This window comes from Electrophorus electricus, chromosome 9, assembly GCF_013358815.1.
Source record: "Electrophorus electricus isolate fEleEle1 chromosome 9, fEleEle1.pri, whole genome shotgun sequence".
NCBI classification, from domain to species: domain Eukaryota; kingdom Metazoa; phylum Chordata; class Actinopteri; order Gymnotiformes; family Gymnotidae; genus Electrophorus; species Electrophorus electricus.
This window is the reverse complement of record NC_049543.1, coordinates 21,165,374-21,190,546: the sequence shown is the minus strand read 5'-3', so window position 1 is coordinate 21,190,546 and position 25,173 is coordinate 21,165,374. Positions and strand designations below refer to the sequence as shown.

At 42.3% G+C, this 25,173-nt stretch overlaps 2 protein-coding genes across 2 annotated transcripts in view; one reads left to right on the top strand and one right to left on the bottom strand.

The window, feature by feature from the left end:
• Positions 1-13,750: 13,750 nt before the first annotated feature.
• Positions 13,751-16,295, top strand: LOC113585873 (fatty acid-binding protein, intestinal). The gene is made up of 4 exons (XM_027023638.2): positions 13,751-13,990; positions 14,860-15,032; positions 15,732-15,842; positions 16,164-16,295. Exons 1-4 carry the CDS (start codon positions 13,924-13,926, stop codon positions 16,212-16,214), a joined length of 402 nt encoding a protein of 133 aa, XP_026879439.2. The 5' UTR covers positions 13,751-13,923; the 3' UTR covers positions 16,215-16,295.
• Positions 16,296-16,853: 558 nt separating this feature from the next.
• rbpms (RNA binding protein, mRNA processing factor) overlaps positions 16,854-25,173 on the bottom strand; it is a 30,234-nt gene continuing 21,914 nt past the window's right edge. The window contains exons 8-9 of the mRNA XM_027023639.2: positions 19,837-20,089; positions 16,854-19,664 (exon numbers count right to left, since the gene is read on the bottom strand). The gene's annotated coding sequence lies outside the window, so the exon portion shown is untranslated. The remainder of the gene's footprint in view (positions 19,665-19,836; positions 20,090-25,173) is intronic.

The following is a 25,173-nucleotide window of genomic DNA, read 5'->3' as shown; positions in this document are numbered from 1 at the left end:
GTAATCTTGTTAGAAAGTAGCGAGAGAGACGCAGTTCCAGCAGTATTTCCCAATACTCTAACAGAAGCGTGACTGTAGAGTGTGAATCTGTCATGCCTGCTGGTCCTCTCTAAAGTGGAGTGGCGTCAGTGATGTTTGCTAGGGTTGGGGTGAAAGACTGACCCGTCTTTCATGAGAAAAAGGTTTGTGTGTGTGTGTGTGTGTGTGTAACAGGTTTTCATTTTAGCTCTGAGGTGGAAAACTGAAATTTTTGCACAAAGTATTCTGTTTTTCTTGATAAGTGGTGTTTTTATTGCAACAATGTTGAAGCATTAATACGAAAAGACATCACAAATGCAATAAATGACAGTGGTGAATAACTCTGAGCCTTATTGTTTTATTAAAAACAAGATTCTCAATGCAAAGTACTTCACCCATTGTGTGTTGGAAGTCCATTCAAATAAGAGTCCACATTTCATGTATTTGGTGTCATTTCTGGAGAAAGGTTGATAAGTTTGAGAGACCAAGAAGACAAGGAAGCATGTCAAGATGTCAACAAGCATGGCAAAAAAAGAGAGTAACTTGTGACGGTTACAGATTAAAGTGCGTAGATAGAGGATTGGGGAATAAAGAAGAGAGAGAGAGAGAGAGAGAGAGAGAGAGAGAGAGAGAACCAACAGTCCTATCAGATGTGAGAAGTGAAAAAGGAGAGACATCAGTGTGTTTCATCTCACTATCTCAACTTCAGTGTTATGGGGAAAAAACGCTTTTCTCACTCATAGACAATAACATTTTAGAAATACTATAACACAGCCCTTCCCGATAGCCAAGTATAGCTACCCTCCCACTTATCAGACGGTGGCCGGGGAGATTAAACCGATCACACTTGCGAAGGCAGGTACAGATAAAAGTGAAGTGTTTGTGATGTCTGGACAAGAAAAGTTGCATGCGATGTCGTAAACGACTCCCTTTTAGAACACAGAAGCGTCTATTGAGAGACTTACAAAGTATTCAATCCCATCTGGGATTCGGTTGGTTTCTGTTGCTAATCGAGACTGGAAACACAGCCCTGCGCGATGATAATCGGCGCCTCTGCAGATGACCTCTTGAGATTAATGCCACTGTGCTTTTAATGAGGACGCTCTTAGTTGTTTTCCTATATGGCGTCATTTATATGATTTATCATTGACAGTATCTAAAATAAGTCAATGCTCTTTCGCATAAACAAAGTTTAAATTCAACCAAATCTATACTAAACTCTCCACGGGTGAGTGATTTCCGTGAGACAGCGATGACTAACAGGGCAATAATGGTGGAGCAAGCCCTCATTTTGCATTGCCACCCTCGTAAATTCGTTGTGTGTAGCGACTTGGTCCGCGCCCCGTCTGTACTGGTTGGTACTGGTTGGCACGTCATACCCGGTCACCCTCAGAAGCCAGCAGCCATAGACAGGAGCCCAGGTGTCTGAGGGAAACCGCGTATCTGTGCAGCCACCCATAGCTGCGTCAGACGGTTGTGTGTTTAGCTACTTCATTTAACCAGCGCTGATAGAACTGCTACATGATGTTTTCTCGGTAGCAATATTTTGTGCATGCTTGATTTATTTATGTATGTTTTGGGGCTTTATTCAGTAGTTTTTCTTAAAATCCTGTGAATAAATTATTTTCAGTGCTAGCACCAACCGTGCAACCCAGGGCCCCAAAATGCAGGTATATTCTACGTATATAACCAGGCAGAGGATCATGGTTTGTGTGTGTGTGTGTGTGTGTGTGTGTTAGAAATACATAAAAGGCGTTCAAAGACCCAAATTCAAAAACACCATGTGAACAAATGAGAGAAGGCGTGACACAGAAACCTGTGAACGTCAGTCCTCTCAGGGCAGAATGAGCAGCACTGGCTGGATGCTGATTGGACGCTGATAAAAACTCTGAATTATGCACAGAAGGTGCTGTAGACCTCCCAGTTACCCTCACAAGCGGGAGCTGCCGCATGTGTTGTCTCTCACTCGCTCACTCAGATCTTCCTTTCAACTTGACAAGAAAAACACAAGTCTTAGAAGCCCTTCTTAGGGGTCTGGCTTTGGTAACTGTGGAAGCGAATCTAAATCAAAACCCAAATAAAACAAAACATGACCAATATGGGGGCATAGCCAAACATGCTAGTTCAAGCTTTGCTTTCAAAAGCCCTCTTACACCAAAAGACAGATTGGGGTGTGTGTGGGGGGGGGGGGGGAGAGAAAAGACAGGGTACAGGAGAAGAAGATAAAGATGTGGAAAAAGAGGGAGTGGGAGAGTGTCAAAGGAGAGAGAAAGAGAAGAGAGAGATGGAGAGAGAAAGAGAAGAGAGACGAGGCATGTGGAAAGGGTGGTCACAGTTTGCCTTTGCTGTGGGGCAGGATTAGGGTAAGAAGGATTTAACACACTCAAGTGTCCCCTTTCAACACATACACAGAGAAATCCTTCAGAGCTTGTGGGAAATGGAGAGAGGGGACACGTGCACACGCGCACACACACGCGCACACACACACTACACGCACACACATACACACACACTACACGCACACACACACACACATACACACACACACACACACACACACACTACACGCACACACATACACACACACACACACTACACACACACACGTACACAGACACACGCACGTACACAGACACACGCACGTATGCACACACACACACACACACACACACGTACACACACACACGTACACACACACACACACATACACACACGTACACAGACACACGCACGTATGCGTACACACACACACGTACACACACACACACACATACACACACGTACACAGACACACGCACGTATGCACACACACACACACACACACACACTACACACACACACACGTACACAGACACACGCACGTATGCACACACACACACACAAACACACACACACACACGTACACACACACACGTACACAGACACACGCACGTATGCACACACACTTACACACACACGTACACAGACACACGCACGTATGCACACACACTCACACACACACGTACACAGACACACGCACGCATGCACATACACACGCACACACACACACGTACACAGACACACGCACGTATGCACACACACACACACATATGGACACACAGCCACAAGTACACAGAGAAACCCTTCAGAAACCCTTGTGGGAAATGGCAAGAGAGAACAATGTCTGTTTTAGAATTTAACACACCTGCACACTCACACACACACAGACACACAGATCAGGATCATGTTAACATACACCAGTCAAGCTTTTGTCTCCTGTTGACAATATACTATTATAACAAGACCACAAATTTGTCATTGTAATTTGATGATATATAAATGTGCGGTTTTGAAAGGTCTTTGGCAGTGAGAGGAGCTGTTTGTTTACTCCAACCGGTCTACCAGTCAGAAGTGCCTCTGTACGAATCAAAAGGTGATATATGAGATTCACAAAAATCTTATATGAGATTAAGAAAACTTTAGAAGTGCCCTGTGAAGTCAGGATACAAACACACACTGCCTACCTACCTCCACCTAAACCTCTGGATTCAGTGACCCCTCAGAGGCCAGTCCAGGGTCAGCCAGGGGTCAGAGGTCATGACGTAATGACAGGGCAGGAGAGTGTGTCATTGAGAATAAGTAAGAGGGGAGACCAAGGGGAGGGAAAGGCCGGGGTCACAAAGGAGAGATTAGCGTCCATCTGACATGGTCGACCCTCGCCGACCCCCACCGAGGGAACACTTGTCTGTACCCTTGTTCGATGTTCGATGTTCGATGTTCGATGTGTTTAGACACTGCCAGGCATTAATAACAGCCAAACCTTTTGAGCCTGATGAGCTTTACCCTGCAGCCAAACGTGTGCACCAGATTCTGGACTTGTGTTGTCAAAAAATATATAAATAAATAAAAAGCTGATTCTTATAGTACTTATAGACATTTTATTTGTTTGTCTAACAAAAAAATGTATTCCAAAGACCTAGATTTATTTATTAAAATGTATTAATAAATACATTTATTTATTATCTATTAAAATTTATTCCAAAGGATCTGTTTTCCAAAGGCTTGGATTCTACAGAAACATTTAGGATTTAAACACACTCTAACAGTTACACCAATGCCTTTCAAACATCTGGGACAGTCATTTTAAAACCAAGAAATGTTTTTCTGGTCTCTAATTACCATGTCACTTGTCACACTCACACACCTCTGGCTACCGCCTAAACGGACAATTTCCCACCACTTTTGATCCTTTGTCCAAAAAAAGGAGACTCTGTTGGTCTCTCCGTTCCTTCTGTCTTAGGTTCAGTGTATAAGCAAGCATTACTGGGTCTTCCAGGCTGCATGTGCCAGGCTGCTTGCGCCAGGCTTGTTGTGCCAGGATTGGTGTGCCAGGATTGGTGTGTCAGGCTGGACGTGCCAGGCTGGGTGCGCCATGCTGGGTCTGCTATGCCGGTTGTGCCATGCCGGGTGTGCCAGGCTGGGTTTGCCAGGCTGGTTGTGCCATGTTGGATCTGTCTTTTAGTAGGAAAAGCCCCACGGTGGCCTCAAGACCAGGGCTTTGTCCTTTGGGGACGTGACATTTCCTCCGTCCAGTAGGAAACGCAAGCCCCGTTGCAGGTGAGGGCGGTACCCGAGCTGTGCCCCCCCCCCCCCCCCCTCCGTGGGGAGCCCTCGAAGCTGGACATGGCTGCTCTATTCCCACATAGAAGGAAGAAAGCCCACAAGGAAATGCTTGCCTACAAACCCTCGAGGGCCTCCTGTTGGGTAAAAAAAAAAAAAAAAACGCGTCTAAAATTGATGGTTTTGTTGCAGTTGTTTATATACCGAAGACGAAATGGAGAGAAAGAGAAAGGATGAAGAAGTATTGTGGCTTTTGAAAAGTGAAGCAGTCATTTGTTTGGAGAAAGCCACTGAGGTAATGGTGGAGGTGTTTGTTAGGTGTTTGTTAGGTAGTTCACACACCTGCAACTTGTTAGAAAGTTGCAAGTTTTTTTCCTGGTTTCCCACCAATGGTGTGTGAAGATGTGCCTTACAGGCAGAGTGTGAAGACACAGCTTTGTTCTGGGAAAGGAGATTCTGGCATCCATTTACTTTTAACCTGGAATGGTTTTTCTGAAGTTCATCTGAGATGTTACAAGTCCCTATGGATGGCATTCGTTGTTCCTGAAATATATTAGTGTTTAATATTGTTTAATATTATGTGTACAAATCATTTAGTTTTTTTTAAAAAGAGACACTGAAAATGAGGGCATTGTGGGGTTATCCAGATTACCTTCACCTTGATATGGTGGCAGGAGAAGACACACATAAATTCAATGTTGTTTTTTTCTTGGCTCGATGTACTCTGATAGGCCTCTGTTATTTTTATCCTCTCTTTCTCTCTCTCTCTCTTTCTCTGTTACTCTTAGTCATTAAATCATCTCCTGGCCTCCCTCATGCTGGAGAGAGCTCCTGTCTGCACTGCTTTAATCTGCCTCTCACATCTCTGGCAGGAGACCCGACTCGAAGCCCCGAACGCGACGCTGGAACACGTCAAAATAGCCTGCGATTTGCGTGAGTCAAATTCCCCTCCCGGACGTGAGAAGGAGGTTCCTCCCACAAACAGCTTCTTGTTAATGCTGTCCGTGTTAGTTTCGTTTACTTGCTCTGAGTGTGTGTCAAAGTGCAGCAGGGGGAACAGACCCCTTACACCAAGCGCCCGGTTTACGCGCAGGGCCCCGGAGGTCTTTTAGGGCACAACAGGGTCAATTAGGAGAGGAAGTGGCCGTCCAGACTTTGGGGGTAAAACCTGTTCTCTCCCATTGTCTACGTGCTGGTTCTCTTAAGAGGATTTCCCATTAAATCACTTCCGACTTCACAGAATAACGCCAAGTGATTTCCTGACAGGTTTCACACAGGCATTCATTTTGAGAAAATGACTAATTTTAAGAAAACTTGTAAACAATTTTTTTAGTGCAGCCATCAAAAAGAAACTAATAGCATAGGTAAAGTGAACAAAACAAAACCGCTGGACTGAACTGAAATGGAAAGGCGCTGAATTAAACCAAAGGGTCCTAAAATCTTCACCCAGAGGTGGTAATCTGGGCCCTGGCTCATGCAGTCAGGAGCAGATCTTGAGAATCTCGAGAATATGAATCCTTACTTCTCCTCACTAATCCTCGCTAATCCTGCTCCGGCAATCTGATATCTTAACGAGGCACATAAAGGGTTCGGTAATAGGAGCAAGCTTAGTGTAATGGGCCGTGAAATCGGCCGTAGACAATCAACTCGTATGAATCGTCAAGTATCTCCGAGTTTTTGGCAACGGGTCATCGCCGGGTCAGGTTCGAGGGCTCGTGTGAGTTAGGAACATGGCACAGTTGTGAGAATACTCAACCACCCCCTGCAAAATGCACAACCCCTCAAACCCACTTCATATTATACTGTATTCTACATAATTCTATATAATTATTCGATCCTAATTCTATTTTAAGAAGCTTCGAACTCCTCATGTTCACGCAGTATCTCCTTTGTTGCCTGATCAGGGTCTGTGTGCAAAACTTTAGCCTGTGCTTTTTTTTTTTGGTTTGTTTGTTTTAAAGAGATGTTGGCATGAATAGAGTGAGTTTAGCCTTTTGCGAAATGCCACAGTATTTATTAACATAAACCTGGACCAGCAGATCATGGGAAACACAAACCCCCACCCACCACCCCCACTGGCTTCATGCAGCCTACAGTGGGCCAGTGTGTGAATGATGTGTAACGATTGATTTCTTATCGTTATAAAATCCAATGAAATGCGTCGTGTCTTGGCGGTACAATCATAGAGCGCAGGCATGGTGGGCAGGTCCTTATTCCTCCTCTATTAGCCCCTCCCCCTGTTCTGTAGCTCCACCCACAAGTTAAGGAAGCTAATTTGGTTCACGTAACCAGGCTGTAGCCGTTAGTGTCTATTGTGTAACTCTTCGTCTCCCTTTGTCCTGCGTTTCCCGTTTGCACGTGGTCGGACCCGATCTGACTGCTGAAGATTGGCGTGAAGCCTGGAGCGCTCCATCACGCCTCACGTCAAGCGGGTGGTTGAGATGGCAGGCGAGATTCTGCCCTCTTGTCTGGCGTTGTGTTTTAGTTGGAGTTCGCCCATAAAACCGTGGGCAGATTTTACACGGAAACCAGAACTGTGCAAGAATGCCTGCTAGTTTCTCCTCTTTCACAACTTTTTCTTTTCTCTCTCTCTCTCTCTCTCTTCTCCTTTCTTTGTCTTGTTCTCTCCCTTTTCTCTTCTCTTCCCCTCTCTCTCTCTCTCTCTCTCTCTCTCTCTCTGTTATCCTCTGTACCTGCTCCATCTAATCCCACATAATCTGGTCATCTCGTGGTTGTCTCTGGATGTCTGTAGGTTTCAAGTCATCGCAGATAAAGCAAGTTTTCACAGTGTTGATCAGATTGCCATCAGGATGGCGATGCTGTGTTGTTCTGTTCTGGGCATTCTTCAACATGCTGCTCGCACCCCAGTTATTTAGATTTAATCTCTCTCGGATTCGCTTGTGATTTCTAGGGCGCAAGAGAAGGCCTTATAGACTACAGACACAACATTATGGTTCCTCCACAATTCCAGCATTTAACCACATAGAGAAATAGGGGGCTAATTAGCACAGTGATGTTAAATATCTACAGGTCTGGTCAGCTCGGTCCACAGAGAAGCTCAAGCGTTCAGATGTGCCCCGTGATGACACTGCACGGTGGCGTGGAGGAGACTTTAGCACCTCTATGAATGTATCTACCGTCCCACAAAATCAAAAAGAGCCAAACTGCACTGACCCTGGATCAGTTCCTCCTCCTTAAATCCACCCAGGGACAAATTGTGAAACCGCAGCCTTTAGCAAAGTAATCAGCACACACAGTGAACACTGCAGCAGCCTGTACCAGCCCGGACTGTTTGTGCAACTTGAGAGGTATACTTTTTTCCACTGAAAGTGTCTTCTCGCGCTCTCTCTCTCTCTCGCTCGTGCTCTCGCTCGCTCTCTCTCTCTCTCGACGTTCTTTAGGCTTTAGCTGTAGGGCCTAATTAAAGGCGATCATTGCCACTGCAGGTTAACGAGGCAAACGACCCCACCCCCATCAGGATCAATGTAAACAAATGCCAGCTAACAAACTAACAGTATTAGCCCAGAGCAGGAGAGACAGCACACAGAGAGCCCAGCAGTGCAGCTCCCTGTGAGCAGGAGAGACACCACATGGAGAGACCAGCAGTGTGGCTCACTGTGAGCAGGAGAGACATGGCATTTCATTTTAACAAGAAGCACAGGACCTCTGCCTATTACATGGACACTGTTAAATTACTGTGTGTATAAGAGGTGAGAGACAGAGATGGACAGAGATTTAATACTGCTACCACTACTTAATAGATAGATTTATTACTGATACTGCTGTTACTACTGTCATTATTATTATTATTATTATTATTATTATTACTTTGCGAAGTTAAAATGTAAAAAGTTTCCATTCTTGTGTTTTGTACAGTCCTGATTTGACTTGAGAGTAAGAGAGAGAGGAGGAGAGAGGAGACAGAGAAGGACAGCACAGAGGGTCAGCAGGATCAGCAGCCCTGGAGGAGATCGGCCCCTCCAGGTGGGTAATTAAAAGCTCAGGACGCCTGCTCTCTGCAGGACACAGGTCACTGCAGGCAGCCAGAGAGTCAGCGGCTTATTACACCATCGGCGCAAACACCGCAGTCCCTCCACCGCATTCAGCGTGCTACAACTACACCGCCTGCCCTGCCAGAGCCTACAGGAACCCAGCAGTGCGGGTGACCCCAGCAGCCTGGGGCCCGGAGGCAGCCATGTCTGCAGTCGCCCCTGCAGAGGAAGACACCGGGGATTTGGAGGTAATAAACTACCTTCAGTTACCTAAATGGAGTCGAATGTGCCACCTGAAACGTAAATATAAATGGAGGTAATAAGCAGAGCGAAATGAACACTTCACCCACACAAATCTAGTGAGCAAAGAGGGTGGGATAATGAGGTGATGCACAGAGGTGAGGAGGGGAGAGAGATGAGAAGAGGAAGAGGAGGAGGGAGGAAGGTTCTCCATGGCGCCTGGTGCCGGTTCATTACCACACACACACACACACACACAGGTGTGGGTGATGCAGGTGCCTCCTTACAGCAGTGGGTGGCAGAGTGTGTGTAAGGCTGCTGGAGTATCAACTCCACCCAGCCAGCCGCTAAACGCAGTCAGCAGAGCTGAAAATAAACACGCCAGCCTGGCGTTAGCATGGAGAGCTGATCCCAGGTTAGCTCATCTCTGCTCCAGCCTCATGTCCATAGCTGAGTGTGAGGGACAACACACTGATCCCTGGACAGCGCTGGAGAGCAGGCGCGCGGGATGGTGGCTCTGTGGTCTACAGCAGCTCAGAGCAGCACAAATCCCAAACATGATATGGGTCAAACAGACTTCCCCGGAAAGTCACCAGCAAAGAGATATAAATCTATTGGTTTGAGGGAATGTGTGTGTGCGTGTGTGTGTGTGTGAGAGAGAGAGAGAGAGAGAGAGAGAGAGAGAGAGAGAGAGCATGCATGCACCTATCTTATTCAGTCCTGATTCACAACCCATGACTGCTTAACAAAAACTATATAGCAACCTATATTTCATGCAATATTTTTTTTTTGTCCCGTGCAAAATGTAAACTGTAAACTGTGCATCCACAAAATTTTAAAATTCAGAAACACACCTCAGACCTCAGGGAACAGTGTGCACATATTCCCTGTATCTGACAGATGAGGTCATTCATTTCTCTTATCCGTTAACTCACTTCCTCTTCATTAGAACTACTCATTAGTGACTCTCGGGACCAAACAACTACATTTGTCCTATGCCTGTCAACACCCATGTACACAGAAACAGGGAGAGAGAAAGACAGAGACCGAGAATATTACTACATTATGTTCTTTTCACTTTTTTATCTTTTATTTCATATTATCTCATATGTACTGAACTGAATTTATATATATATATATATATATATATAGAGAGAGAGAGAGAGAGAGAGAGAGAGAGAGAGAGAGAGAGAGCATAACCTACAAAGGATTTCAGCTCTACTATTATCCAAGTAGGTTTTATGGCTCCAGTTTAAATATTAAAACACTTAAACCACACTGTAAGAAATATAACGAAATCCCAGTTAATATACATTTTTAACTGAGTTACATAAAATATTAAAATAACAGTTAGGTGTTCTTTCTAGCCAGTCCTCTAAATTTTGCCCAGAGAACTATTTCCTCGCGGGCCTGCTGAAGTGTGTTGGCCTGTAGATGGTAGCAGTTCTCAGCTGTAGTAACTACTCATGCTCTGTCAAGAGACCATGAAAAATGGCAAAAATATCTTTTACTTAAAAACAATAAGAAGAAACAAAGCCCTATATAAATGAAGCATGAAGCATGACATTAAAAATGGAGTTAGTTTTGTTTTAAAAGAAAAAAATTTTCTGAACCTTTTAAACCTTTTGCAGTCTGTGTGGCAGTAAAAGAGGAACTTGACCAACAGCCAAGCAATGCTGATCAGTCTAGAACTTGAAACAAAGAAAAAAGAAAACACCAAAATGTCAAAAATGGGTTGCAGTCAATTTGTTCCAGTCATTAGAACAACTACTGAACAAATGTGACCTTGTTCCAAATCAACTTTTGTAGGACATTGACAGGTGCTAAATGACTTAGAAATGAAATAACCAAGTGAATATTTTTTCATCAGGAAAACAGGGAGGTCAATTCACACAGCTGTTGCTCATAAAACAGGAAGCAACCCTATTTGTATAGTGCACCGATTCTTGCTCCTGCTATGGTAATACATCCAGGTCATAAATCTTCACTGTGCACTGTCAGTTCAGCTCTGATTTGTACGATTAGCCACAGAGGTTTACAGTGTTGATGTTGCGTAAAAGGAGAACGGTGTTGACCAGTGCACACAGAGCCATGGACGGAAGGGGGTCAGAAACAGATAAATACAGACACAAAGATCGAACAGGCGGGGCCAAAAGGGAGTAAGTGTGTGAGAGGCACTCTCTGTTCGCACTGGACCAGTTCTATGTGTTTGTTGTGGGTGTTTGCAGAGGTAATGCATCTGTAAAGGCACCCTATCTTTTACACTGTATGTTAAGGTTAAGGTAAGATATGGTTTAGGATGATGGCTGTTTTGTTGTAGTAATGCACACACACACACATGCGCGCACACACACACACACACACACACACACACGCACACACACACACAGAGTAATACAATTATGTTGTTTAATTGCACGTTCACAGATGTGAGAGTACGTGCGCGTGTGAAAAACAGAGAAAAGAGAGACCGAGAGAGACAGAGGGCGATAAGAGAAAACACTTTAACAGATACATTCATAATTATATAAACTGTTTGTAATCTGTTCTCTTATTATTTACTGTTATTGTTTACTCAAAAGTATTTTATTTTTGGTTCATGCCAATGTTCTATTTTTATTGTTTTTATCATTCACAAAATCTTTTATTTATTTGTATATTAATGCTAAATTTACATATACTGTATTGCTTTGGCAACATCTTGGCATGTCAATAAAGCACATTTTGATTTGATTTGGTTTGATTTGACAAACAGGGGAAGAGATAACATTAGTTCATTTTGCTCCTACGTGCTAATTTTGCACCTATTAGTACATTATGTACTATATTTAGTATACTGTGTGCGTGTGTGTGTGTGTGTGTGTGTGTGTGTGTGTGTGTGTATTGCTGTTTACTGCTCTGTTCATTGTCTGTGTTTAAACATTCCTGTTTGTTACTTCTTTAACAAGAAATGCTTTGGCAATACAATGTGATTTTTGTCGTGCCAATAAAATCCCTTTAAGTTGATGATGAAATTGGAAAGAGAAAGAGAGAGAAACAGAGGGAGAGTCAGACAGAGAGAGAGGGAGTGGACAGAGAGAAATGGGAGAAAGAGAGTTAGAGGGAGAGAAAGAGAGATGGGGGGGGGGGTTGTATCTGGCTGGCAACAGCCTCTTGTGCTTTATTGCTGATAAAAAGCAATATAAATATTTAGTGAAATATAGTAATTAAATTGTCAGTCAGCTCCTAAAGTCCAAATAATAAAACATAACTAGACCAAATCATCACACCACTGCTATTTCATGTATACTCAGGAACATATTCCATTAGAGAAGACTAGCAGAAGGCCGCACCTAAAAATGGATTTTGCGTGGTATTGAGATCGAGTGCATCAAAAGTGCTTGACATTCAGTGCCAATTAGTGGACTAAGCTCAATTTGCGTTTTTCATCTTTTAAAACATGTCGAACGTTTCTCCGGCCCGCAGACAGCTGAAGTGAGTTCAGGAATGAGCTGCATGTTGCATGATTCAACATGGAGTTTCCTTAATGAATGTTTCTGTAACAGCAGTAGTACAAACCACCTTACTGGGTGCAGTGATTCCATACTGGAGCTTTCATGTCACGTTTGACTGACTACTGTGCAATGCAAAATCTTTTTATATACTTTTTTAACACTTTTTATGTAATACGAGAATTACATGATAACACACCCTTATCAGATGTCCTGAGCGTCTTCCAGTGTGGGTGGAAAGTTCTGCTTTAAATTCCCTGTCATAACAGAACTAAGTTATTGCAGCTGAGATCATCTGATCTCTCTCTCAAGGTGCAGGAGTACGATGATAATGAAATGACCTTTCCGACCTTCTTTTGAAACTCTGAGGAGCAAACTACACGATGCCATTACAGTGCTGGTTACAGACATGGTAAACTATTGCAGAGATCCCTCCAAATCCCTGATTGGCAGAGAGCCAAAACAATGTCTGTCTTACCGTCAAGAGTCCACTGACTGTCAAAAGTCCACAAATCTTTTCTTGCCATCTGAAAGGTTTTATTCCTGCAGAAGTGCAAATACCCTCCTGCACGCCTTCCATATAGCTATATGAGTTTGAGAATGGTGCTATATAAATGCAACTAATAATAATAACAATAACAATAATATATATGACCCTGAACCAAATAAAAGTCATATCCATGGTAACCTGGTGTCCATGAAACAGGAAATAATGCTATTATTTTTATATATATATATATATACATATGCACACACACACACACACACACACACACACTAAAAATCACTGTCAGTTGTAGTGACGGCTAACTGAACCAGAAAGGCACGTCTATTCAGTCGTATTAAGTTTCAAAGGTACATGGATAGACAGACATACAGACACATGAACACATTTATTATATAGACCTTTCATGTCTTTTGATGTCAGGATGTCCATTCAAAAAGCCATGATAACGCATCACTGCAGCGACTAAGTCGACACATTTTGTTGGTCTGTTTGTCCTGTGCTGATTCATGCTACGTATAGCCGATGCTTTTATCCAGGGCAACTTACATTTATGACTGAATGCGCAACTCGAGCAATTGAGGGTTAAGGGCTTCACTCAGGGGCCCAAACAGCGGCAACTCTGTGCTGCTTGAACTGGCAACTTTCTGTTTCCTAGCCGAGTATCTTAACCTTAGCCGAGTACCAACAGCATGCGTGGTTTTCTTAGAGATCCATCCACCCATGATCGGTTGTCTGTATTACTGCAGCTGGTGCCACTGTGGGGAGTAAGCCCATATGTTATCAAATACGTTGTTCCTTTTTTTTTTTTTTTTTTACACACAGTTGAGCAACATTGTAGTGATTTCAGGGTGTTGTCTGCAAACCATGTTATCTTTATATTCCCTGGTCCACACTGAGTGGAACCTGGGGTTAAGTGACCACATCATCAACTGGATAACAGATAGAGATTAAAATCCCTGCCCTTCTTTATAAAAGGAGAGAATAGGAGCGACAGAGGCACCTTTCTCCTTATTCTTTCCTGCCGTTTCTCTCCCTTTCTCCCTCCATCTCTCTCTCTCTACCTAAACCTGCCTACATGGCGTTCAACGGCACGTGGAAAGTCGACCGCAACGTAAACTATGACAAGTTCATGGAGCAGATGGGTAAGTACGGTGCACGCGGAAAGAACGGCACTAACAACAGCTGTCGAAACCAAGCAGACTGAGATTAATACCGGTGTTGACGTGGATTTAGAGGAAAACATGGGAACGTCTGCGCTACACATGAGAAAGTGGACAAGATAATGTTGTACAGGTTCAACAGTCGTAATATAGATGATGCATGTACTGCTGAATTAGTCTCTCGTTCTGATCTCTGTGAATGATTCTCTCTGAGCTGCAAACGGGATCGTTTGTTATACCCCCAGATGTGTGAATAGTAGTACAGGTCCAAAGTTCTATAAAGCAGAACTTTATAGATGGAGAATGAAGTACGACTATACTGATAACACCTGTGTGTGTGTGTGTGTGTGTGTGTGTGTGTGTGTACGTATGTGTAGCTGATTTATTGAGCAGACAGTTTGATGGTATTTGAAACTCAAAAGCACTCATTTGAAATTAATAGCACAGATAAATTACTGGTCAAAGTCCACTAGTCCATGTGTGGTATGTAAACCGTTGACTGGCTGGCTATTATTACTTGGGAGGACCAAATGCTCCTGCATATGTAGACATTTGGAAGAAAATAGAAAAAATTAAAAGTGAAGATGAGATTCGGGGTTGTTTTGTAGAAATGAAGTCAATTTAAGACCTCACAAGTAAAGAAATTTCTGTGTGTGTGTGTGTGTGTGTGTGTGTGTGTGTGTGTGTGTGTATGTGTGTGTGTATGTGTGTGTGTGTGTATGTGTGTGTGTGTGTATGTGTGTGTGTGTGTGTGTGTATGTGTGTGTGTGTGTGTGTGTGTGTGTGTGTGTGTGTGTGTGTGTGTGTGTGTGTGTGTGTGTGTGTGTATGTGTGTGTGTGTGTGTGTGTAGGTATTAACTTGATGAAAAGGAAGTTGGCAGAGCATGATAACCTGAAACTGGTTATTGAGCAAAATGGGAACAAATTCAGCATTAAAGAGACCAGCAGATTCAGAACCAAAGACATCGAGTTCACCCTGGGAGTGCAGTTTGATTACTCTCTCGCTGACGGCACTGAAATGAACGTGAGTACTGAGAATCAATAACCAATCATCAATAACCAGTCTAATTTCTAAACACCTTTAGGAAAAGATGATTCATCACAAAATGTCTTACTGTATAGTAAAGAATATGCACAACTTTTTCAAATGAACCCATATTACCGTTCTCATTCCCTCACTGTTCTACATTCACCTTGTATCTGAGCCTTAAAGCTATTTGCTACAGAGCTGTAGGATTAACCCCAGTCACCAATAGGATTCGTGCTGTCAGCACCCACAGAGACAAGAGACCTGCATGCAGGTTTCTCCCATTTAGAGCTCTGCATAAACCTGTAGAACTATACAACCCAATATCGCCGTATTATTAACTGTACAATCAAAGTCCTCTTCATGATGGAAGAAATATTGCTGTCAAAAGAGTAAACAGGGTTATCTAGACAGGTTTAAAATTGTACCATACCTTTTTGTACCCACAGCAGTGTGGCATGTATCAATGTATGTAATGCCTGCTGTGATTACACTACTGTGATGTATCCATTCTAGTGTGTATGTGACACATGGTGTTTGTGTGTGTGTGTGTGTGTGTGTGTGTGTGTGTGTGTGTGTATGTGAGAGAGAGAGACAGAGAGAGAGAGAGAGAGAGAGAGAGAGAGAGAGAGAGATGCGGTGTTTATAAGTGCCACGCCTGTGAATTGCATACAAAGTGGTGTTTGTGCACCCTAGGGCACCTGGGAAATGGATGGAGACTCAGTGATGAAAGGCAATTTCACCCGGAAGGACAATGGCAAAATTCTGAGCACCACCCGCATATTTGAGGGAGAAGAGATGGTTCAGGTCAGAGGGTCACCCTTGGGGCCCACAAACCACACCACACCATCCAGCAGACCTCCACCACAGTTCAGCAGACCACATGACACAGTCCAGCATACCACATCACACAGTACAGGACAACATACCACAACAACCCACAACACAGTCCAGCTGCACAACACACCACGCAGTCCACCAGCACTCTGTATGTTAGAGATGGAATTCTTAGTAGACTGGACTTTGTGCTCGCAATCCTGATGTTTTCAGGTAATACTCTTATTGTTACAACGCTAATGGAATGGCAGATGATTATAGGTATTTTGTGTATTTTTCCAATTTCCACAGACCTATAGCTATGAAGGTGTTGATGCCAAAAGGATTTTTAAGAAGGCCTAAAGCAGATCTTTACCCAGGATTCTAGCACTGCTGAAACAGGCATTTTTATGAACAAGAGCTGTACAGTTTTGAAGCAATGATGACAACTACACAAAGTTCTTGTCCTAAGCTGTTATGTTGCAAATAAATTTGCTGATATTTTTTACTTTACTTGGATGTTGTCTGTTGTTTTTTAATTGTGTCACATTAGCTTTGTATTTCTCATACTTTATTGTGTATTCTGCTTCAACTAATCAATGGATTATCATATAGGGTTTTGAATATGGTGGAATGTAGAAAAGCACAATACAGTGCATTAATAAATCCTCTCTGCTTAAAGTTGGTATTGATTTATGACGCTGTTTTTTTTTTAATTAATAAATGCCAGCCTTAACCAGAAGAGGGCGCTGTGTGACAAGCTCGTGTCATTATTATTTTAGAGAACTGTGTGAGGTCCCTTATCAGCTCCCAACAAACTCCTTTGTGGTCTATAAATGGTCTTAGAACCCGCCCTGATAGTATAACATCACTAAAGTTTGATCTCAGGATTAAAAGATAATCTGAACCAAATCAACAATTTAATGGTTAATTAATGGTTAATTGAATTCTACTTAAAAATCACATGGTCAAAATATTTCAGGGGAAAAAATCAGACTGTTCTCCTGGTTGTAAATAGCTGTATTAACAAAGGGAACAGAGACTCCCTGGAGAGTAAATAAGTTAGAGAGGTGGTATTTCAGCAGTGAGGTAAATCTCTCTCACACACAGCTCCTCACACATTTATAATCTAATTTTACTTTTACTCAAACCCCTGCATTCTTGAGGAGCAGTGTAATATACTTCTGACAGATGTGGAACAAAGGGACAGGCTATTATTCCCCCACACGTATCCAGACAAGTACAGGCCAGACTGACGTGTTTGAAAATACACACAAACATACACACACACACAATAAATACATCTGTTAACTTACACACAGGTATGCTGACACACCTACACAAATTTCACATGTGGCAACACTTCTTAAATGCACTTGTCAAAATTGCAAAACCGACTCTGACACAACCACATATTTTCAATGTAACAGTAACATCTATTGCATCCCATAACGCTTTGCAGATTTTCATTCCCAGTCTTCAATGGGAGTCATATGACCTGGGTGTGTGATTTACAGAATTAGAACTATGCCTCATGATCCCAAGTGTGTGTGTGTGTGTGTGTGTGTGTGTGTGTTTGTGTGTGTGTGTGTGTGTGTGTAGCACCCTATGAGGTATTCCTCCAGGGGAGAACAGACTATTACTGCAGGAGAGTAAGAAGAGAAGAGAGAGAGAGAGAGAGAAAGGGGGTGTGAAAGAGAAAAAGATAGATGCATTATCGCATTATAACAGCCCGCAAAATAGAAAAACAACAAGTCCAGTGTGGAAAAAGCAGACACTTCAGCTAAAACACAGCATCAGTTTCAAAAAGTCAAAAAAACCTGCACATTAAGTTAAAATGCTCATTATAAAATACACTTTTGTTAAGAGGTTTCAGTAGATTTTATATATATTTATAAAAACTGCTTTTATTTTATTTTTTATTTTTTTTGACAAAGGTTTGTTTTATACAGTATCTTCTACCAAAGCACAATCCAAAAATCCTGTGGAAGTTCACATGTCAATAATACACAATAAGCACAAATGCTGAACCAAAAATGTATATCTCCAGCATGCACAAAAGTTGCTTCAGTATGCAGCCAGAGTACAGCTGGTGAGCTCACACCGCCTTAAAAACTGTTGGGTTTTTTATTTTATTTTGTCAGTTTGTTCCAACCCGAAGACAATAATAGCATTTGAAGAGGGAGAAACATATGGAACTGTATTTAGACCTCACAAACACTGGATTTCTATCCTTTTTCTCTCAGATCCAAAAAAGATGACACAGCTTCACTCTAAAAACTTCGCTTATGGGTTTTTTGTTGTTGTTGTTTGTTTGTTTGTTTGTTGTTGTTGTTGTTGTTGTTTACTTTCAGGTACAAAGATGTTTTTTCTGTAATTAAAGAAAAAGTCAACCAAGCCAGCTAAGATGCTACATGCAGGATATTACTTGAGGATCCAGAGAGAAATGAGCTGGGGCCCATCATGTCATCTGTACAAAGAGGCTCCCTGCCATGTACATCTGCTACAAATCACATTCACCTTGCCTGTCTCTACTGGGCTGCTAGCAATCCCCTTTAAAAAGAACCGTTTGATGTAGCTGTTACAGCAGATGTTCTAGAAAAATCTATACATGTCTAATAGCAAAGAGGACTCAAGACAAAGTGAGACCACTGTGTTCTGTTGGACCGACACACTGGAAGCTCAATTGTCTTCTCTTTTTTTGTTGTTGTTGATTGTCTTTGGCAGCTGGAATAAATTTACTAAATCAAAAATGAACAGTTTTGCAAACAGAACTATCCAACATCTATCCAAGAGATGCACAAGCTCAAAAAGCGTCCTGCCGTGATTTTGAAACATGCGGTTGATTTCACTAATGAATTACTCCTGCTGGCAGTTGGTGTCAGACAGTTGGTGTCAGACAGAGAGTTGGTGCGAAATCATGAGGAGGACTTTTACTTTCTGAACCTGAACTCTTCATCACAGCGTTCTCCACCCCTTAGTTACTGCGGAACAGCACTAAGACCAGTAACGAACACGTCTGATGATCGGAACCAGCTACCAGATCAGTTCTCAGCGGTTATTTCTACCGGTCTGGCTATAACCTCATAGTGAATATATGCCCGAAGAGACATGAGAGGCGGACAAACTGTCCTACGCTGTCTGCCAGCGTTGATCAACAGCAGGAAAGGGAGAAGACATTCAGAGGACAACATTGGCAGTCAGAACCGCACTGCGCTGGAGAACATTCGCTTGATTACAAAAATACTTCTGCGTCTTCAAAATATTAAAAAAATTACAGCATCGTCATCGGTCTGGGCCGAACTTGGGCCGAACTTTCAAAGTATAACTGATGTAAATAGCAACGACGACAGTAATAATAATGATAAAGATAATATGGTTAATGCGCAACCACAACATTTCAATATGAGGAGTTCCACACGTCAGCCACGTGGCCGGATGAGTTCGCGGTCACCGGGCGGATTTCACGGTCACCGTGACCTGTTCTCGGTCGCCGTGACCTGGTCACGGTCGCGGGGAAAACAGCTTGGATGTCAAACGAACGGCACGAATGAAACCGCTCCGGTGGCGACAGCTAGCCCTGCTGTCCGTGTGGACGCGGACTGGGGGTCTCGTTGCTCGCCCACCTCAGCGGTAAAACCAGGGAAGGGTACCGCTGGGCTCATGCGCGCTCCTTCAATTAAAGTGTTAGCGGTGCAACAGTGGAAAGGTGGATAGGTCTGGGGTCTGGCGGCAGGGCCGGCGGGACAGGGGCTGTGTGATGGAGGCAGAGCTGGTCTTGATTCGCCAGCCAGGGGTGGAGATGAAGTTAACCTGGGGGTGCAGGAAAAGGGAGATGTCATATTCCACACATATAGATTCTCTCTCTCTCTCTCTCTCTCTCTCTCTCTCTCTCTCTCTCTCTCTCAGTCCTTTTTGTTTTTAATTAACTGATATACAGCTTGCTTAAGGGCAGATATAACGATGACGCAGAAACGTGGCGCACCTGTGGGCCGTGACTGGAGAAGACGAGTCTGGAAGCCCCTGGTCTGGACTGAGAGGAAGAGGATAGGGAGAAAAAGGAAGAGAAAGGGGGGCAAAGACAATAGACATGCGCAAAGAAAGAGAGAAAAGGAGATATGTAGAGAGAGACGGAGAGAAACGGAGACAGAGAGACGGTGAGAGAGCGAGTGGGATGCAGTGCAAAGGATGGGCAGCTTGATCAAGGCCAGCTGTGGTGAGCATCACACATAGGGAACCTGAGACAGAGGGAAAAGGCATCTTTTGAAGTCTATAAATCTGACACATATCGTTAAATTTAAAAAACAATCTGACAACTGTAAAAAATACCGTAAAACAATGTCAATTTAATAGCCTCTAATTATTGTTTATACCTGTTTAAATGATTATGTAAATCTCACTTTTTAAAAAAAAGATCAATGAAATGCAGTCCAGTTAAATTTTATTGTCATTTGTGTAAACAAAAAGGGTACACATTGCTAAGCACACAGGAAGTATAAAAATTACACAGGCAGAATAAAGTTAAAATTAAAAGAACTAAACAAATATAGATATATAGAAATATAAAGAATATATCAATTATATAAGATAAAATAGTAACAGCAATGCTAGTAAAGTGCAAGTTTACATTGAAATGATTTGTGGAAACTGTGCAAACTGCAAATGGTTTGTGAGCTGCGCAAATGACAAATGTATTGTAAACATCAATATCTGGATGTGCAAAATAAGAGTTATGTTATGTGGATAAGATTCAGCTGTCCAAATGATAGGTAACCATAAGCGTCGAACATTTAAGCAGCGTTTGACATTATAATGAGGTAGTGTATATGTTGAATCGAGGGCAGGGGAGTGGGGGTTCAGGTATTGTCAGTAACTTGTAGCCAGGACAGTTAATGGTGAGTAGCCAGGCTTAGATGTATAAAAGCTTGTGGGAAAAAGCTATTTCTGAGCCTGGCTGTCCGGGATCGGAGATTCCTACAGCGTCTCCCAGAGGGCAGGCGAGAGAGCAGGCAGTGGTTGGGATGACAGATCTCTGCTTTGCTGAGACCTATAGCCACATCCGCCATCAACCACAACACACAAGCCTCACAGTAAATCGCACAACCCTACACCACTGTAGCAGACTGTTAAACAGCTGTGATTTTATCTTATACTTACACTTTTCCCAGACCACAAACCGAATTGTCCCACAGTCCAATCACATAATTCTGACTTAAAACGGCCAGAACCAGAAGGTCTCAGGACCCCTGTGCCAGAGTTTGCTCAGCTGAAGTTCCAAATTGTGAATGAAAATAGACGTCCCTTTGCTCCGTGTTTTTGGCTAGCCGGTTCCCATGGTGGCAGGAATTTCCTGCTTGAAATCGTGTCCTTCTCCTGGGCCTGGTCTGGCTCCTTCTCACAGTCCCAGGCTGCCTCTGCCCAGATGTGTGGACAGAAGTAGGGCTCTCAGGAGGAAGGGAGAGGGTCTGTGACCCTCTTTACTGCTCCTCAGAACACCCAACCTCTGCCTGGACACAATATTCATGTTTTTCTCATGAATGAGTTTGATACGATATGGACCAAACTCATCATTCTCAACCCTACTACTACTACTACTACTACTACTACTACTACTACTACTACTATTATCACTACTACTATTATCGCTACTACTACTATCACTACTACTACTACTACTACTACTATTACTACTACTACTATTACTACTACTACTACTATTATCACTACTACTATTATCGCTACTACTACTATCACTACTACTATTATCACTACTACTACTACTACTACTATTACTACTACTACTACTACTACTATCACTACTACTATTATCGCTACTACTACTATCACTACTACTATTATCACTATTACTACTATTACTACTACTATTACTACTACTATTATCACTACTACTATCATTACTACTATTACTACTACTATCACTACTACTACTATCACTACTACTATTACTACTACTATCACTACTACTATTATCACTACTATTACTACTACTACTATCACTACTACTACTTTCACTACTACTATTATCACTACTACTATTATCACTACTACTACTATCACTACTACTATTACTACTACTATCACTATCACCACTACTACTATCACTACTACTATCACTACTACTACTACTACTATCACTACTGCTATTACTACTACTATCACTACTGCTATTACTACTACTACTACTATTATTACTATTACTACTACTACTACTACTACCATGACTACTACCATGACTACTATTATTACAACTATTACTACTACTACTATTATTACTAATACTATCACTACTACTACCACTATTACTACCAGCGCTACTACTATCACTACTACTATTACTACTATTACTACTATTATCACTATTACTACTACTACTACTACTACTACTATACTACTACTACTATTACTACTTCTACTACTACTACTACTACTACTATCACTATTACTACTACTACTATACTACCACTATTACTACTACTACTACCAGCGCTACTACTATCACTACTACTATTACTACTACTACTATTACTACTATTATCACTATTACCTCTATTACTATTACTACTGCTACTATACTACTACTATTACTACTTCTATTACTACTACTACTATTATCACTATTACTACTATTACTATTACTACTACTACTACCACAACTACTATTATTATAACTTACTACTATCACTACTGGTACCACTACTATTACTATTCCTATGACTACTACTATTACTACTACTACTACCACTACTATACTACTACTATTACTACTTCTACTACTACTACTACTACTACTACTACTACTATTATCACTATTACTACTACTACTATACTACTACTATTACTACTTCTATTACTACTACTACTATTATCACTATTACTACTATTACTATTACTACTACTACTACTATACTACCACTATTACTACTACTACCAGCGCTACTACTATCACTACTACTATTACTACTACTACTATTACTACTATTATCACTATTACCTCTATTACTATTACTACTGCTACTATACTACTACTATTACTACTTCTACTACTACTACTACCACAACTACTATTATTATAACTATTACTACTATCACTACTGGTACCACTACTATTACTATTCCTATGACTACTACTATTACTACTACTACCAGCACTACTAATATTACTACTACTACTACTACTGTACTACTAGTGGTAGTACTATAACTATTATTGATTTTTTATTGGAAGATGAATGTTTATATAATCGTGTCAGTAATGGTGAGGGATATGCCAGAGGGTATGGGTTTTGGCCAGTTAACAGAGAGCAGATGGCAGCAGGTGGTGAATTTATTTTAAAAAAGGTCATTGGCTAGAAGGTAGAACTAGTCAGGCCAAGACTTGCTCATATTTATCACACAAATCCATTTCACACTTATGCGGCTCCACATCCTGATGCATCTCCATGTTAGATGTTCACGGATGAGTGTCAGCATCTGTATATGAGGAAGGTCGATTTTCATCAGCTTATATTTAGTCAGCGTCTTATAACACCTCCGTGTGGTCACTTGGCTTCTGTCCAAAGTCATCACTGACCATGGAACAACCCATCGTTTTGACTGGGTGCTGGGAGACAACCTGTTCTAACCAGCTCTAGTGATCGAAGCACCCCCAACACCTCCCCTCTACTAGCACCTCCTCTTGGTTAGCACCTCCCCTCTACTAGCACCTCCCTTTTACTATCACCTCATCTTAGTTAGCACCTCACCTCTACTAGCACCTCCCCTCTACTATTGCCTCCTCTTGGCTAGCACCTCCCCTCTACTAGCACCTCCCCTCTACTAGCACATCCTCTTATCTAGCACTTCCCCTCCAATAGCACCTCTTCTTGGCTAGCACCTCCCCTTTACTAGCACCTCCTCTTGGCTAGCACTTCCCTTTTACTAGCACCTCCTCTTGGCTAGCATCTCCTGTCCAATAGCACCTCCTCTTGGCTAGCACCTCCCCTGTACTAGAACCTTCCCTTGATTCAACCCATTACTGCCCATGCCAACTGATGGAAAATATCTCCGTTCAGTTTCAGTTTATTTTATTCTACATAAACTGTCACAGAGGAGGTTTACAGAAATCCACGTTGGCAGGTGGATAAAGAATGAACGATTCCAAATATAAGCCCATTCTCTTCTTGGTTTAAAGAGAAACCCATTCTCTTTATAGCATTTAAAGTTTACATGTTATAAACTACTGTGAAAAACAAACAAACTCCAAGCTGTGAACAAGAGATTTAATATGAGCCTAGCCTTGCCTGTTGTGCCTGTCTGGGTGCAATCTTAACTGGGCATCACCTGCCTGGCTCCTACACATGAAATGCAACATTAACAATTTTATTCCAGAGGAAAAGCCATTGATTTTGGATCTTTTACTACACTGCACACCTACACCCACACACACCTACACACACACACACTACAGGGGACACCACACACACTACAGGGGACACCACACACACTACAGGGGACAGAGGAGCAGGAAACAGGGAAAAAGCTGCACAACCAGAATGCCGTGCGTCTCTCCGCAGACTTGTTTAGTTTAAAATAAATGTTACAGTGCCGTGTTAAATAGTTGATTTGGTTTACTTCTGTTTATTCCGATGAATTAGTGCGTGAATAGCAGCTGCTGTCTTCATGTTGTGTCTGCTTTTTAGTTACACCACCACCACCCCCCATATTTCTCATGACTTGGGTCCTTCTCTGCTTGCTCGCTGAGCAGCTCCTTGAGCAGAAACAGCATCCTCTTGTTCTTTTTCATGCCTCAACTTAATCTCACCTCAACAGTTCTGGTAATAGTAGTATAACTGACGATCTAGACCAATCTATTAATAGTAGCATAATTAAAAAATACATTTTAAAGTCTATACTAGAAGTCTGTTCCCTTTCTCGTTCTACTACTAAACAATTCAGTGACCTGGAAGCACCTTCACAGACATCAGATCTGCCTTCCCTGGCTTCTATTATAGCAGAGCCGGCCACACGACTCTCAGGTGAGTGTAAAAGGCCTTCACTTCTGCAATGCCCTTCTCACACATCCCTATGGACTATCCATTTTCAGCGTGTTTATCGCCATCGACATGGCGACAAGCTGTCTCCCCCGACGACACTTCCTGGTGCTCCCAGCAAACCTATCCTTTGTGACTGAATGCCGCTCTTTCAAAATTTTAAAGTGTGTTCAAAAATAAACCAAGCAATAAAACCAGGTCTGCGGCACACTTGTTTGATTTAGATTGCGATTCAAGCGGCTGAAAGAGCACTTACTGCTCGGGGTTTTAAA